At 47.1% G+C, this 16,112-nt stretch overlaps 1 protein-coding gene across 1 annotated transcript in view; it reads left to right on the top strand.

Annotated features, from left to right (window-relative positions):
* Positions 1-16,112, top strand: part of dcc (DCC netrin 1 receptor) — a gene marked incomplete at its 5' end in the record, with an annotated part of 189,514 nt that overhangs the window by 156,728 nt on the left and 16,674 nt on the right. The window contains 8 exons of the mRNA XM_007904042.2: positions 2,568-2,809; positions 2,960-3,098; positions 3,696-3,803; positions 4,452-4,646; positions 7,031-7,063; positions 11,442-11,513; positions 15,050-15,212; positions 15,722-15,951. Of these exons, the coding sequence (XP_007902233.1) occupies positions 2,568-2,809; positions 2,960-3,098; positions 3,696-3,803; positions 4,452-4,646; positions 7,031-7,063; positions 11,442-11,513; positions 15,050-15,212; positions 15,722-15,951 (1,182 nt within the window). The remainder of the gene's footprint in view (positions 1-2,567; positions 2,810-2,959; positions 3,099-3,695; positions 3,804-4,451; positions 4,647-7,030; positions 7,064-11,441; positions 11,514-15,049; positions 15,213-15,721; positions 15,952-16,112) is intronic.

Below are 16,112 nucleotides of genomic sequence, written 5' to 3'. Positions count from 1 at the left end.
GACCGATCGAGGGAAAAAAAGCTGAAAACTCGGATAAAAGTCCTAATGTGTAACACTGCCAACATTCGGGATAGATCCCTAGACGTGAGATTAGAGAAGCTGGTATTATTCTCTTAGGGAAGGTTGAGGGGAAATTTTATAGAGATGTTCAAAATTATGAGGGGTTTTGATGGAGCAGATAGAGAGAAACTGTTTCCTCTGGTGGGTGGGTCGGAAACCAGAGGCCACAGATTTAAGCTAATTGGCCAAAGAACCAGAGGGAGACCAGGAGACTTTTTTTTTACCCAAAGAGTTGTTACAGACTGGAATGCACTGCCTGAAAGAGTGGTGGTAGCAGATTCGATAGTAGCTTTCAAAAGGGAATTAGATAGGTACTTAAAAACATTTGCAGAGCAATGGGGTAAGAGCGTAAGACAGGGACTAGTTGAACAGCACTTTGAAAGAGCTGGCACAAGCACATTGGAGCTGTACAGTACATATAAATGACCTGGACTTGGGTATAGGGAGTACAATTTCCAAGTTTGCAGATGATACTAGGCTGGGAAAAGTAGTAAACAGTGAGGAAAATAGTAGCAGACTGCTAACAGACATAGACAGACTGATAAAATGGGCAGACATATGGCAGATGAAGTTTAATGTGGATAAATGCAAATTTTGGGAGGAAGAATCAGGAGAGGTAATATAAGCTGATGGTGGAATCTTAAAGGGGGTGAAGGAACAAGAGAGACCTGGGGGTTCATATAAGTAAATCTTTGAAGGTGGCAGTACATGTAGATAAAGCTGTTAAAAAAGCATATGGGATTCTAGGCTTTATAAATAGGGGCACAGAATACAAACGTCAGGAAGTTATGATGAACCTTTATAAAACGCTGGTTAGGCCTCAGCTAGAGACTGTGTTCAGTTCTAGGTCCCACTCTTTAGGAAGGATGTCAAGGCACTGAAGAGAGTGCAAAGGAGATTTACCAGAATGGTACCAGGAATGAGGGACTTCAGTTATGAGGAGAGGCGAGAGAACTGGGATTATTCTCCTTGGAGCAGAGAAGGTTAAGAGGAGACTTAATAGAAGTTTTCAAAATTATGAGGGGATTCGATAGGGTGAACAAGGAGAAGCTATTTCTACTGGCGGCTGGGTCGGTCTTTTAGATACTTTTTAAAGGAAACAGAGGAGGGGTGAGGAGAATTTTTACAGACAGCGAGTTGTTGGGATCTGGAATGCATTGCCTGAAAGAGTGTGGAAGCCGATTCGATAACAACTTTTAAGAAAGAGGTAGATAATTATTTGGGGAGGACACGTTTGCAGGGCTATGGGGAGAGAGCGGGGCGTGGGATTGATTTGGATAGCTCTTTTCAAAGAGCCGGCACAGGCACGATGGGTCGATTGGCCTCTTTTTGTGCGGTATAATTCTATAATTCTATGATTCTGTGAGTGCTGTGCTCTGTCCACACATGGAGTCCTGCTTGCTGGTCGGCTCACTTGCCACATGAGACTGCCCAGGTAGCACAGAGGATGACATAACTCATTATTTAATTAACAAGAAATCTGTTAAGAAACGTGACAAAATCGTCCCACTTCAATGTATCTTATTTCTGTTTGGTTAAATTTCCCCCTGTTTTTACTTCTCTCTCTCTCTCCCCACCCCCACTCTCCCCCGATCATTAGTGTCCGCTGCCTCCCCCCACACCCCCCAATGTGCCTATCCACATTCTGCTTGTGTAACAGTATGGACAGTACTCATATTTACAATGTCACATTACACCGGTTAATGGCGGACCTGACACCTCCGTCCCTCGCTCTCTCATACTTTCCTTCCCTTTCTCCTGATCTCTCTTCCTCCTTTGCCTCTCTCCTTACCTCCCTCCCTCCTTCCCCACACTCCCTCCTTCCCCAGCCCCCTCCCTCCATCCCATCCGCCCCGATATGAGGAGAGGCTACAGAGCTTGGCAATGTTAACACCGGTGAAGGGAATCTGAGTTGAGAGATCCTGTTGAAACGATAGAGACACTGAAGTGTAGCAATAAACTGATTATATGGTTAATTTGGTGAAAAGCTCCACACAATAGGGAACATGAGTCCAAGCTCAGGAGAGATCTACAGAACGCAGTGAGTGTGTGGGACAGACAACTCTAACAGGCAATGGTGTCAGTAAATTCAAGAGAGAATCAGATAGTTATCACAAAGAAATGGACTGAGGTGTGAGACATAGAGTAACTTTGATCTAATGGCCCCCAGAGGCCTTATCCTGTTTTGCTCTATCCCAATGCTCGTTACTCAGATCGGTCCTGTTTACTCCCTATGGGAAGACCGCTCCGAGAGGGGATTATCCCGATGTCAAACGGTCTTTTCCTGACTCAATTAATCTGCACTTTTTTTCCCCCTCCCTCCTCCGTGATCTTCTCACACCATTTCACGTCATTGTTTACATTCTGACCACGTTTGCAATTATTGCCGCTGTTTCTCTGTCCCCAAACCCCCACATTCCTCCTCCCCCCCCACCTATGCACCCACACCCCTGTTCCCCATTCCCCATTCCTCGATTCGATGCATGACTTTTGGTCTCGCCTCCCAGACCCTGTTGACCCTTTAGATGTTGATTTGTTCCATTTGTTTGGTGACCTCCCAACCTCAGTCCCAGAGACCTCCACCCCCATGCTACCACCTGTAGGTGTCCAGGCCATGTCGGTCAGCCACGACTCTGTCCGTGTCAGCTGGGCAGACAACTCGGCCCCCAAGAACCAGCGGTTGGTGTCTGAGGTGCGTTTTTACACCGTGCGATGGAGGACCAGCTACTCTGCCAACACCAAGTTCAAGGTAACTTCGACCTCAAGTCTCCTCACCGACCTCTCAGACGCTACCCTGGTTGAAGGGCGCTACGTAACTGTTGTTGTGGTTGTCCTGACCTGATCTCCTGTCTCTCTCTCTTTCTCTCTCTCTCTCTCTGTTTCTCTGGTTGCCCTCCAGTCTGCAGATACCACAGCCCTGAGCCATACCGTCACCGGCCTCAAACCCAACACCATGTATGAGTTCTCCGTCATGGTAACCAAAGGTCGGAGGTCCAGCACGTGGAGCATGACGGCTCATTCTAAAACGTTTGAAGCCGGTGAGTCCTTTCATTGCTTGTCAGCGGCGCCTGTTTGCGGTTCAACTAGTTCCAAGGTGATGAACTGTCAATAGAATATCGCAATGGAGTCAACCCATTGTGACGGTATGTAGTCCGGTTCCTGAACCAGACTATATTACTCCAGGGTAATGCTGATGACAGCACGGCCAGCCTGGCACATCGGCAGGATCTGGAAGGGCAGACCACTGGGGGCAGGGAGTTATCCCACTCAACTCCCATTAACCTGGAAGCCATATTCCTAACGGATAAGGGTGGTCCTAGATGGACAAGCACCGGGAAAGTTTGCAGACAATGTCAATATCAAGCTATGTAGTTTTAGCTGCTTAAACTCCAGCAAACGCCCATTGACAGGCACCTATTGGCACCTATAACTGTTGACAGGCAGCTGTTGACAGGCCTCGGCTGAGATGTGATACAACGAGACAGAGTTTGTACCTGGGGTTGAAATGTACGCGCACGCGCGCGTGTGTGGTTGGTGCCTGTGTTAGAAGCCTCTGCAATGCTCCACATTGGCACTGTCTCTCCTCCTAACGCTCACTCTCCTCCCTATCTTCTGCCTCCTACTTGCGGCACCAGCACCCACCTCGGCCCCAAAGGATCTGACGATCATCAGCAGAGAGGGTAAGCCTCGAGCTGTCATCATCAGCTGGCAGCCACCAATAGAGGCCAACGGAAAGATTATCGGTGAGTTCCTTACCCTTCTAACTCTTAGGTTGTGGAGTCCTGTAGCATAGTGGTTAGAGCGCTCGCCTGACAAGCGAGAGGTCCGGGATTCAATTCCCGGGCGGTGCGAAACCTTAGGCAAGTTTCTGACTCCACACAGTTCAAGGGTGTGTGAAGGGCAATTTCAAGCCAGGCACCAGGAAGAGGTTATGAATGACTGGAATGGGGTTTAAGAGGAAGAGTGGTTGAATCCTGGGATGCTGGGACTTTAAGGAGCAGAGTGCTGTGGGTTGTAATAATAATAATAATCCTTGCATTTGATATAGTGCCTTATCATCTCGTTGAGACGTCTCAAAGCGCTTCACAGAATATATTAATAAGTGGGTTGCCTTTATATTTTGTTAGCAAAATATAGCAACCGCAGTATCCCACAAACGGTCGCGGATTGAGTGACTACATTTCTTTGGAGGGATTATTACCCCCAGAAAGCGATTCACCATTCAAAAAGGCACATCATTTCTTTTTGTTAAAAAATGGGTAAAAAAGGCAGTTGGAGACCACCCTATCTCTGAGATACCCGTTTCTTGAAAATCCCTAAAGTGTCTAATCGTTGCTCACAGTTCATCCTCTAACTGGTGATCGTCCTTGTCCGTGTCCTCCTCCCCTCAGGTTACTCCATGTTCTACACGACTGAGAAGAACGCACCAATTGATGACTGGGTGATGGAGCCGGTCAGTGGGGACAGGCTGACCCACCAGATCCTGGACCTCAACCTGGACGCGCTCTACTACTTCCGAATCCAGGGTCGCAACGCCAAGGGCCTGGGACCCCTGTCAGACCCCGTCCTGTTCAGAACACCTAAAGGTTGGGGGTTTCAGCAAGAAACATTATACTCAAAGAGGCTGCTGTCGCCCAGTGACCGTCCTTCCCCTCGTGTAGTCTTTGTTGTTTGCTCATTGCCTTGACTGCTCTCCGCAGTCGTACTTAATCCCCCCCCACCCCGGCCAGTGTGTCACAAGGCATTTGGCATTGACCGGGAACACACATTTAAACAGCTTCACAGGACAATTGGACTCCATCACCACAGTCCATCTGACTTGTCGCCTGCTCCACATCCCCCTTCCCACTTGTGTTACAGTTTCATAATACCCAACGTATGACTTACCTCTTTGACCGTGCTTTCAGTCATCTTTCACCATCCCTCCAACCCCAGCTCGGGACCAGCCAGCTATATTAAGCACTTTAAGCCATCCTTCCGACGAGATAGGAAATGTAAATTGTATTGTACTGTATAAGTTGTACTTAAAGCAATGTTAATGATGTGCAGACACGGTTTATAACAATCTCTACAGACAGTTCCCTATTATTCCAGCACCTCCTGTTCCCAGCTCTCCCCCCCTCCACACACATACTTAACCCCCACCCCCACCTCTGCCACCTCTATTTTCTCCCTAAAAATCACAATAGTGAAAACGCGTCTTTCTCGTGGAGTGCAGAGTCAGTTGCCGAGTAGGCTGTAAATTTAGCTACAGGAAGAATAATGGAAATGATAATGTTAATAATTCTAAAATGATTTTGTGCAACTGCAGGAGTCAGGTAACAAGGAGCGATCATGCAGATTAGAACGCCTTAGAATTGACTTGGGAGATTGACTTACGGAGCTGTTTATTTTTCCGCATTGTCATTAAAATGAATGATTGAGCTTGAATATGCAGCATTCCTCATTTAGATCAGCCCCACGTGATACTGCTGCGGTGCTAAAATGTCCAACTTGTGGGTCATTGTGTCATCGCCCATGCCACTTCTAGTGCTACACGCAGGAAGTGATATCGGTGGAGACCTGATGAACCGGACGTCGGCCATTTTTGGCTTCCTTAAAATATCCGGTTTTGGGGGTCATCAGATCAATTCCAATGTCATTTCCTGCTTTGCTCTTAGGTAGCTCACAGGCAGTGATGTTGGTGGAGATCTGATGACCTGGAAGACCAGCAAAACTGGCTATTACACCGCTTTGGTGGGGATGGGATCTTATGGATCCCAATTGCCTTGTTATAATAAGGCTCCTCTGTAATAAGAATAATACAGAGAATTGTAATTGCAATAAGAATAATTCTGTTTGAAGCAGCGCCTGTAAATGCCAAAATATCTCAACCCATTTTACGAGAAACTGCTGACAAAACTGTCATTCCTGAGCGCTTGTAAAGCACAGCAGTCGATTGCCACACAGCAAACTCCCAGCCATGAAGTCAGCAATCAATTCAACGGGGGCCGGGACACTGGGAGAAAGTGCCTTCTCTTTGCAGTCTTTCAACATCCAAATTATATTTGTAAAGCATTTCTCAGCGCCTTGGGACATCCTCCCGACATGAAAGGTGCCTTACAAATGTAATTTTGTTGTGGTTGTTGTTGCACTGGAGCGTCAGCCTAGACTTGTGAGCTCAAAGTCCCCTGATGTGGGAGCTTGAACCCATGACCTATCTATCACCCCTTGTTTTGGTGGGGTTGGGATTTTGTGGCTCCCAATCACCGTGTCACCATAGAAATTTTCAGCACAGAAAAAGGCCAATCAGCCCATCAAGTCTGTGCTCTTTAAAAGAGCAATCCTTTCAGTCCCATTTACCGCTTTTACCCCATACCCTAAAATGTTGCTGTATCTCTTAAGACATTCCTTGTGCTAATTAAGACCGGGAAAGAGCTAAGTGATACCACAAATTCTGCCCCTATATGTTTCAGTGCAAGGTTTCAACCAGTTACTGAACTTTGATCTCATAGCCTGATGCCCCAGTGTAATCTTGGGGGAGCACTGCATCAGATAAAATGTTAAACCAGGTGTTATCTGCCTAAAGTTCCTGCGATGCCGTTGGCAAAGAAAAAGGAGTTTCTCCCTGTGTCCTGGCCAATTGGCCATTCACGTCATAGCTGTTTGTGGAGCATTGCTGTGCACAAAATGGCCACAGAGAGTTGAAGCGCCGAGTGATGAATATTTTGTGTGTCTCTTCCCGGGTCTGTGGGGGAGAGAGATGGGATGCTGACGTGAAAATGGCTGTCCTCCTCCCCTCCCTTATCCTCCCCTCTTCCAGTCAGATGTCGGTTGGCTTGAGAAATGCAGCGATCTTCTGTTTGCTCCCTTTCCCACACGCCCGCCCCTCCTCGCCCCATGCTAGTAATGTCTGCAGCACATGCCCCTCCCATCCCATGTCCACATCCCTCAAGCTCATGAGGTCTAATGATATTGTCTTCTCTTGCAGTTGAACACCCTGATAAAATGGCTAATGACCAAGGTACGGTAGGCCCCAACCTGTCAACCTACTGACTCAATCAGAAATGTGTAATGGTTAACTGTGTCCAGTGCCAGTGTTTATTCAGTTGTTTACCTGAAGGAGACGCTGCACTCTTCACTGCCCCACCCTCCACCCCCACCCACATCCCTACCCCCGGGTAAATATTCACTCCAGCCGAGGAAAGTCTTGTGGTTAATGATCAGAGTCAGGTCTCCTGAGTGACACTAGCCCTCTCACTCTGGTATGTCTGATTTTCACAGCTGTCGTGCTTCTTAGTCTTACATTGTGTGTACGTCTGCATTTGTGAGTTTCTATCTGCACGTGTTAATATGTGTCTGTGTATTAATATGTTTGCATGTGTTAATATGTGCGCATGTTTCCGTGCATGCATGTTTCTATGTGCTTATTTCTGTTTGTCTGTGTTTTTGAGTGTGTGTGTGTATATGTTTATGTATGTGTGGATGGGTGTTTCTGTGTGCACACGTTTCTGTGTGTACATGTTTGTCTGAGCGAGCGTGATTTTCTGGGTTTGTGTCCGTGGTGCATGTGTGATTCCTAGTTTGTGCATATTTCTGTGTCTGTATGCCTTTCTGCTGCGTGTTGACATGTTTCAGTGCGTGCGCGTATGCGTTTTTGAGCGAGTGTGTAAGTGAGTGTGCGCGGAGCTCAAATGGGAGCGAGAGGGAAGGGAGGAGAGAAAGAGAGACAGAGAGGCTTTGAGAAATTGTGTCTGAATAAGTGTTCCAATTGGCAAGCACAGAATAAAGCCTGGCACAGAGGGAGGTGTGGAGATTCAGTGATGTTCGCTCCCTGGCTCATGAATGCTGAATTTACACACCTGAATTTATTTTCAAAAGAAAAAAGAAAAGATAATATAATGCCGTTAAATAGCAGAATTGCAATGGGAAACACTGAACGGAGTTTGAGACACTAAACTCAGAACCTTTGTCGACCATTTCTGTACCTTGTTGCATCCAGTCAGCTCTTTGTACATAGTTTCCGAATCAGATGTTTCTTTATTTTTCCTAAAATATTTTTTCTGTTCTATAATTCTATGTTGAACCCCATTTTTCTTTTCATTTTCCCCCTCACTTCTTGCACAATTTCCCTCACTCCTTTTCTCTCTCCCTCATCCCTTTCCCTCTTCTTCCCTCAAGCCTGCCCCTCTCCTCTTACCCAACCTCCTCACTCCTCTCTCCCCTATCTCTTCTCCCCTCATCCCTTTCAAACTTCTCCCCTTACCCATTTGCCCTCTGCTTTGCATCTCTCCCATTTCCCTCTCTCTCCCCTCACTCTTCTCTCCCTCTCCCCCTCCCCACTCCCATCCATCCTTACTCCTCTGCACTTGCTTGCTGCCCCTCTCCCCATCTCCTCTCCCCTTTCTCCTGTAGTATGAGCCACAAATCGCTGCAGAGTGCATGTTACTTGAAGAGCGTGTTCAAGGTGCACTCAACACTTGAAGCCAGAGCTTTTCCCCCTCCATCCCAATCCCACACACATGACGGGTAAAGGCAGCACTGGATCACATAGCGGGGAAGGTCACAGGTTCGAATCCCAGCCCTCACTGAGTGTGGCGATGACACTTGGGAGTGCAATTGTACTCCAGGATTAAGGAGAAGGAAAACCTGCTTCTGAGGCCTGACGTGCCAACTTGTCTTGACGGTTGGGGGTGAGGGGGGGAGTCAACTGAGTGTTAGGCACACGTGGAAACCCATCACCGTTGCTTAAGAGTATCCACACCAAATTGAGAATTTAATACATCCCACCTACACATGGAAATCCCAGAGATAGATTGTTGGAATGGAATGCTCTCTCTCTCTCTCTCTCTCTCCCTGGAGGGACACAGACTGCTTACCTAATTCCAGAGAGTTTTAAATGCAGGTTGGCGAGAGCCAAAGCTTGGGGACCCCAGGGTGTGTGTTGGGGTAACTGTCGAATTCAAGATCCTCATCCTCACCTACAAGGCCATTCACGGCCTCGCTCCCTCCTACCTCTCCGATCTACTATCCCCCTACTTACCTGCCCATACCCTCTGTTCCTCTGGCTCCGGTCTGCTCCACATCCCCCGCCCCAACCGCCCTACCATCGGTGGCCGGGCCTTCAGCCTCTCAGGCCCTAGGCTCTGGAACTCCATCCCCCAGTGCCTTCGCCGCCTCCTCCCTTTTCTCCTTCAAGGCCGGTCTCAAGACCTTTCTCTTTGACCGTGCCTTCAGCTCCCCACTCGACTCCCTACCCCCTCCTCGCTCCCTCCCTTCCCTCCCCTCACCCTGACCATTTCCCCCCTCCTCGCTCCCTCCCTTTCCTCCCCTCACCCTGACCATTTCCCCCCTGGTCGGGTCCCGACCCAACTGTCCAGTGCCTTGGGACCTCCTCCCTACGTGAAAGGCGCTCTATAAATGAAATCTTGTTGTTGTTGTTGTTGGAGTCTAAACCTGCATTGCTTGCCATGGATATCGCTGACTGGCAAGCTTTCCTTCTGCTTGTTAAGATGCTAGGACCCTCTTACCCATTAGGGCTTTGGTTTGCTGGGTTAACAGGAGCTGAGTTGGAGGATTCTCTGCCCACAGGGACTGGTCTGCCCTTCCAAGTCCTGCCGATAAGTCAGGCTGGGCTGTGCTGTCATCAATTGACCTTAAAATGTTCAGACGGTGCAGAACATTTGCCAATCTGGGCTTAATTTAGATGCAAGCTTCTTTGTAAGAATTGCGGGGAAAAAAGGCTTCCAAATCCAAAGTAAAGTGGAGATGTTATTTTTGGTCAGCCGGGTGGATGCCTGACACACGCAGGAACCCATCACTGTCCTTAAGATTCATCAAAACCAAACGACTCAGAGTTCCACCTTTGCATGGAAGAATCCCCATGAATTGAATGGCACTCTCTCCCCTGAGGGACGCACCCTGCTTACTTAATTCCAGCGAGAATTAGGCGCAGGCTGACAAGAGCCAAGGTTTGGGGGACCTCAGAGTTTAACCAGCTAAAACATTAGCTGTTGTCCCAAGCCTCAGAGTTTCCTCATCAGCTATTCAATGGGTATCTGGTTGGTGGAGGACCTTTACAGGACAGCTTGTGATGTGCAGACCAGGCACAGAGCTGAAGAACATGCCACACTTTTGCGTCACCTTAAATCTTAAGTCCAAGCAATCTTGCTGGATAAGGCGAGGTGGAATTTGGTAGCTCTGATCACCAGAGTGACCTCGCTAGAGAGTTAGAGTGTATACAAATTCCTCCTCCCCACATAAATGGAACCAAGAGTCAAGGTTCATGCCCAAATATCATTTAGTCTCAGCCTATAAATGTTATCTTGCAATAAAATTTAAGGTAGCAAGGAATTGTGACAACAACAATAATAATAATATTAATCCTTGCATTTATAGCACCTTATCAAATCTTTGAGACGTTTCAAAGCACTTCACAGAATGTACCGTGAAGTGAAGTGACGGTATATTTTGTGGGCGAAACGCGGCAGCCAATTAGCACAGTTGTGGATTGGGTCTTCAATCCAGTTTTTATTTGGAAGCCGTCATTTTTCTGCCGTTCTTACAAAGAAACCAGTTCCTGATTTAAGGTGGGTTTGAATTTTCCGCAATTCTGCGCCTTCTTAAATCTTAACACCAAATTGCCCCTCTCGTTAATAAGTACAACTGGGCGGAATTTCTGAGCTGCGAAACTTTTGAGGAGAGGAGGATGGTAGAAGTTTAAAGGACACAAACTGAAAGTTTTACAGTCGTAAATTTAACGTTATAAATTATTATTTTATTATCATTTGATTGTTATTAGAATTTTGAAAGTACGTGGCATCTGTCACCTCGCTGTCTGAAGGAACGTGTTTGTGTTTGCTGATCACTGCAGTTTGATGATGATGGTGGGGTGGGGGGCGGTGTCGGGCAGCAGAACCTCTCAATCAGTGGTGTTTGTGCGTAAAAGGCTCACACTCCATGACAATAAACTCCCCAAACCATCCCAGCTCTCCCACTCTCTCCCACCCCCCCCCACTTCCCTCTCTCTTTTCCTCCTCTCCTCCTCCTCTCTCCACTCTGTCTCTCCTCTCCCCTCTCCTCCCCCACCACCTCCTCCCATTAGTTTGGTATTTCTCACTCTCAATGTGATGCTCAGCTCAGTTCTACTATGGTTGATTTCTCTCTTGATGATGTTCTGCCCTGATGGTCCTCACTCCCTCACCTCCTATCACCCCTTCCCCTACCTTACCCTCTCCTCCTCTTCCCCTAATACCCTATTCACCCCCTTCCTACCTCACCCCTCCCCTACCTCAGCTCCTCCTCCCTTGCCTTGCGTCCCCTAACCCCTACCTCCCATCTCTGCCCCCTACCCTTCTTGCCCACTCAGACCCTAAGCCCTGACTTGTTGCTTTGCCCAGCAGGTCGGAGCGTGCACGGAGATGGAGGCTTCTGGCCGGCCGACACCAACCTGATCGACAGAAGCAGCCTGAACGGTGAGGTCCTGACCTGAGGGATAGACAAGAGTTACAGGGCAGGCTGAGCTACAGTAGCTGATCATTCCTGCATTTGATATAGCAATTGTCTGCCTCTAAATGGCCGCTCTCTTCAACAGGGAGGATTGTGGACAGTGTGAATGGGGAGGGGGGTGGGGGGGAGGGCTGATAGCCCAGAGATTTGCTCATCAATTCAAGGTCATTTGGCACAAATCAAGGGAATATAAAGGAACCCAAGTTAACTGCTTTTATAATGAGGGGATAGAGCATTGCTGCTGATGAGTGGCAATAAGCAGTGTGAATGCATCTATTATCGCAGTGCTTCACACTGCAGTCCCTCACATCAGCCCGCTAAAGCTGATCCCCCACTTCACTCCCATTATACCCGTTACATGTCAAGGTATCTCCGGATTGATACCATGAGTGGGTCTAATTGACATTATTCAAGTGAAGCTTCTGGTCTATTCTCTATCTGTCTGTTTGTCTGTCTGTCTGTCTCACTCTCATTCTCTCTCACGTTCTATTCTTCTGTTTGCACCTTTCACGATTTTAATCAGTGAAAATCAGTATTCATTGCATATCAAATAATCATAGCATCCTACAGCACAGAATGATGCATTTCGACCCATCGTGCTTGTGCCAGCTATTGAAAGAGCTAGCCAATTAGTCCCCAGCCCCACATAATATGAATTTTCTTTATCAAATTTGGTAAAGCTCTTTTCACATCTGAAGCATTTACTCCCTTTGCAAAAGCTTTTCATTATTATTAGAATCAAAAATAATTTGACCCACGACTGTTTGTGCGACACTTCTGTGTGCAATTGGCTACCGCGTTTCTCCCACAAAATATAGTCATTTCACTTTATACTATATTCTGTGAAGTGCTTTGAGACGTCTCGAATGCGTGATGGTATGCTATATCACATGCGAGGATTATTATTATCGTCAAATTTGATATGGCGCCTTCATCATCGCACAATGATATCAAATAATATAAATTTTGCGTCACAGGATATACTGGAAAGTGTGGTGACTGTGTGTGTTAGTAGGTAATTGTTATTAGGTTGAGGCTTGGGGTCTGTGTTTGGGATGTGTTAATTTCCTGCCTGACTCTGGCTGCCTGTGAACAGGCTGCTTTCAGTGAATATCAATTGCAAAGGCTGCAGGCGGAACAAATGGTCCTGGTGGGCACTGGGGAACCAGCGGGTAATTGTGAATTATTCACAAGTACCTGTGGCCCCCTATGAAATGCCCACGAGATCTATTCTGCTCAACGCTCCTGAAGCTTAACAAAGTGGGTCGGATGCTTTTACAGATCCAAGTCGGAAAATTTTCTCTGGCAGATATCAACATCACATAGATTGATTCGGATGAATAAGGCCCTTTGGCCCTTTTGATCTCATCCTTCCAGAATCCCCTTCCCCTCACCGTCCTCGCATCGAGCTGTGGAGTTCCGCTACGCTGTGGCGTAGTGGTTAGAGCATTCGCCTCGCAAAACGATAGGGCCTGGGTTTCAAATCGCGGGTGTGGTGAAACTAGGCAAGTTTCCTTACTCCACACACTTCTGTTGACCCAGCAGTGAGTAGGAGCCCAGTTGTTAGTCGATTGGCGGGTCGCTTTTCTGGGGGTAGTAATCCCTTCAAAAAATAATTTGGTCACTCGATCCACAACCGTCTGTGGGACACTGCTGTCTGCAACTGCCTGCCGTGTTTCACCCGCAAAACACATCGTCAATCCACTTCACAGTATATTCTCTGAAGCGCTTTAAGAAGTCTCGAAGTCGTGATAAGGCACTATATCAAATGCAAGGATTATTATTATTATTAAATGAATCTTGCCCTCAGCCACCCTTCCCATATCCCCTATTGGTTAATCCCCATCTATGTAAGGAAATACTTCCTCGTGTCCTGAAATTGCCCCTCACCCAACCTGACCCTGTGCCCTCTTGTCTTGGTGTCTCGGCATATCTGAAAGGATTGTTTAGCTGTTACATTAAGCATCTTGCACATCTCTATAAAAGCCCCTCAGGGATTGTGCCTTTCTTACAGGGAATGATTTATTTAGTGGTGTTCAGCACATCAATGGCTAGGCTTTCCGCTCGGAGTCTAGATTTACTCTTAATAACACAGCATTTCACAGCATTCACAATTTGTCAAATCAACAAACGCAGTCTTTAATTTTTTAAGCTTTTTTTTCTGTAATAATAATAATCCTTGCATTTGATGTAGTACCTTTTCACATCATTGAGGTATCTCAAAGCGCTTCACGGAATATAATGTATTTTGTATACATTTTGTGAAGCGCTTTGAGATGTCTCAACGACGTGATAAGGCGCTATATTATTATTATTATCAATTGACTTAACAACCGGGTTGTACTTACTGCTAGGTAAACAGCGGCGTGTGGAGTAAGGAGACGTGCCTTTTTACTAGAATAATAATGTTACAACATTGAAAGGTCCTCAGATGTCTTGCCATGAAGTTACTCCCCGCAGTCACTTCAAGGCACAGTGTGCAGTCTATGAAGCTGCCAATTAATGCTCACTTTGATAATCCCCCACCACCCCCAAGTCAAGTGGGACTGCTCTGTCCTGTTGGCAGGATTGGTGCCTTCCTCTCCGCTCCCATGTCCACAGCCTGCCCGGCCTGCTCCTGCTCAACATGCTTCACTTCCCAATAATTCAGCTGGAAGGAGAGTGGTCTTCTCTGAAGGGATTTGTTCATTGTGATTAGTATCCGGGCTGCTCTCAGACAGGAAGAGAGGGGATTTGAGCTCTTCCTCAACTGACTGCGCTCATTCCAGTGTCACAAGGACTTACGTCCCTCTTTGGGCAAGTTGAGCGCTCAGTCTTATACCAAATGTTATGCCATTATACCATAATTATTATTGACGATCCTTGGATTATCGAATCAATGGGACGTCTCAAAGCGCTTCAAGGAATATATTTTAAAGTGGACTGACTTTGTGAGCGAAATGCGGCAGCCAATTGCGCACAGGGTTATTATTATGATTAAAAAAACACAAGGTCACAAAATCAAAAATCGCTCGCCTCAGAGGAAAAAAAATAATGGTGGCCTGGGTATTTTGTAAGAGACAAAAAAATACACATGGAGAACAGAGTGAGAGCAGAGGGTGGTTATCAATATTTCCTAAATAACACAAGGAATGTTTTTCAAAACTACTGCAAACGATACCCAGTATTTTTTAATTTCAATTATAGAATCTTGCAGCACGGAAGGAGGCCATTCGGCCCCTCGTGCCTGTGCTGGCTCTTTGAAAGAGCTTCCAACTAGTCCCACTCCCCCGCTCTTACCCCATAACCTTCCTTTTTAAGCACCTTGGGACTTTATAAACACCTCCAATGCCTTGCAAAGTCCTCCCGATGTAAAAGGCGCGGTAGAAATGTAATTTTGTATTGCATTGTAGCTATCAATTCCCTTTTGAAAGCTACTATAAAATCTGCATCCACCACCCTTTCAGGCAGTGCATTCCAGACCGTAATAACTCTTGTTGGCTTTTGCTTGTCTCCTCCCCAGAGCCCCCGATTGGTCAGATGCACCCACCGCACGGCAGCGTGACTCCTCAGAAGAACAGTAACCTGCTGGTGATCATCGTGGTGTCCATCGGAGCCGTGACCGTGGTCGTGGTCATTGTGGTGGCTATCATCTGTACCCGCCGTTCCTCAGCACAGCAGAGAAAGTAGGTGCCTCGTCTGGATCAACAGAGAAACAGCGAGCCAGACTCTTTGGAACTCCATCCCACAGTCCTTTTGCCTCCCCACCTCCTCCCCTCCGGCGAAAGTCGGGCGAGGGTATGAGGTATAGCAGACTGGGTGCAGGGTGTGAGGGACAGGTTAGAGAATGACGTTAGTTAAGGAATTGATACGAAATTCCTTAATGAGTTCCATATGCTAATTAACACAGAGGAGTATTCCTGCTCATCTCTGCCCTTCCTGTACGAGTCCTCTTCTTCAAAACTCCTGTGACCTTTTAATAATAACATTCCTTGCATTTGATATAGCACCTTATCACATCTTCGAGACGTCTCAAAGCGCTTCACAGAATAAATATACTGTCAAGTAAACTGACTGTATATTTTGTGGACAAAAAGTGGCAGTTAATTGCACATAGCAGTGTCCCACAAACAGTCGTGGATTGAGTGACCAAATTATTATTATGCAACGTTTGCTAATGTGTTTCTGTCTCCAGGAAACGTGCAGCACACAGTGGAGGTAAAAGGAAGGGGAGCCAAAAAGACCTGAGGCCCCCAGACCTGTGGATCCACCACGAGGAGATGGAGATGAAAAACATTGAGAAGCCCCCAGGCACAGAGCCCAGTGTCAGAAGCTCACCCGCACACCAAAGCTGTCAGAACATCACCCCCGTCAGCCAGAGCCAGTCAGAACACCAGCTGACCAGCAAGAGTGGCTCTCACTCAGGTAAGCTCAAGTCAATACCAACAGCAACCTGAACTCATACAGCACAGCACCTCGCACGCAGAAAACAACACCACCAAATTGTATTTAAGTTGACTTAGGTGGTCCAACAAGCAGTCCACAGGCTGATTTCTCTCCCCCCCAATTCATCTGGTCCAACCGCT

This window comes from Callorhinchus milii, unplaced genomic scaffold (genome assembly GCF_018977255.1).
Source record: "Callorhinchus milii isolate IMCB2004 unplaced genomic scaffold, IMCB_Cmil_1.0 Scaffold1, whole genome shotgun sequence".
Lineage (NCBI taxonomy): Eukaryota > Metazoa > Chordata > Chondrichthyes > Chimaeriformes > Callorhinchidae > Callorhinchus > Callorhinchus milii.
Note: the sequence above shows the minus strand (reverse complement) of the source record. Positions and strands in the feature narration are given on the sequence as shown.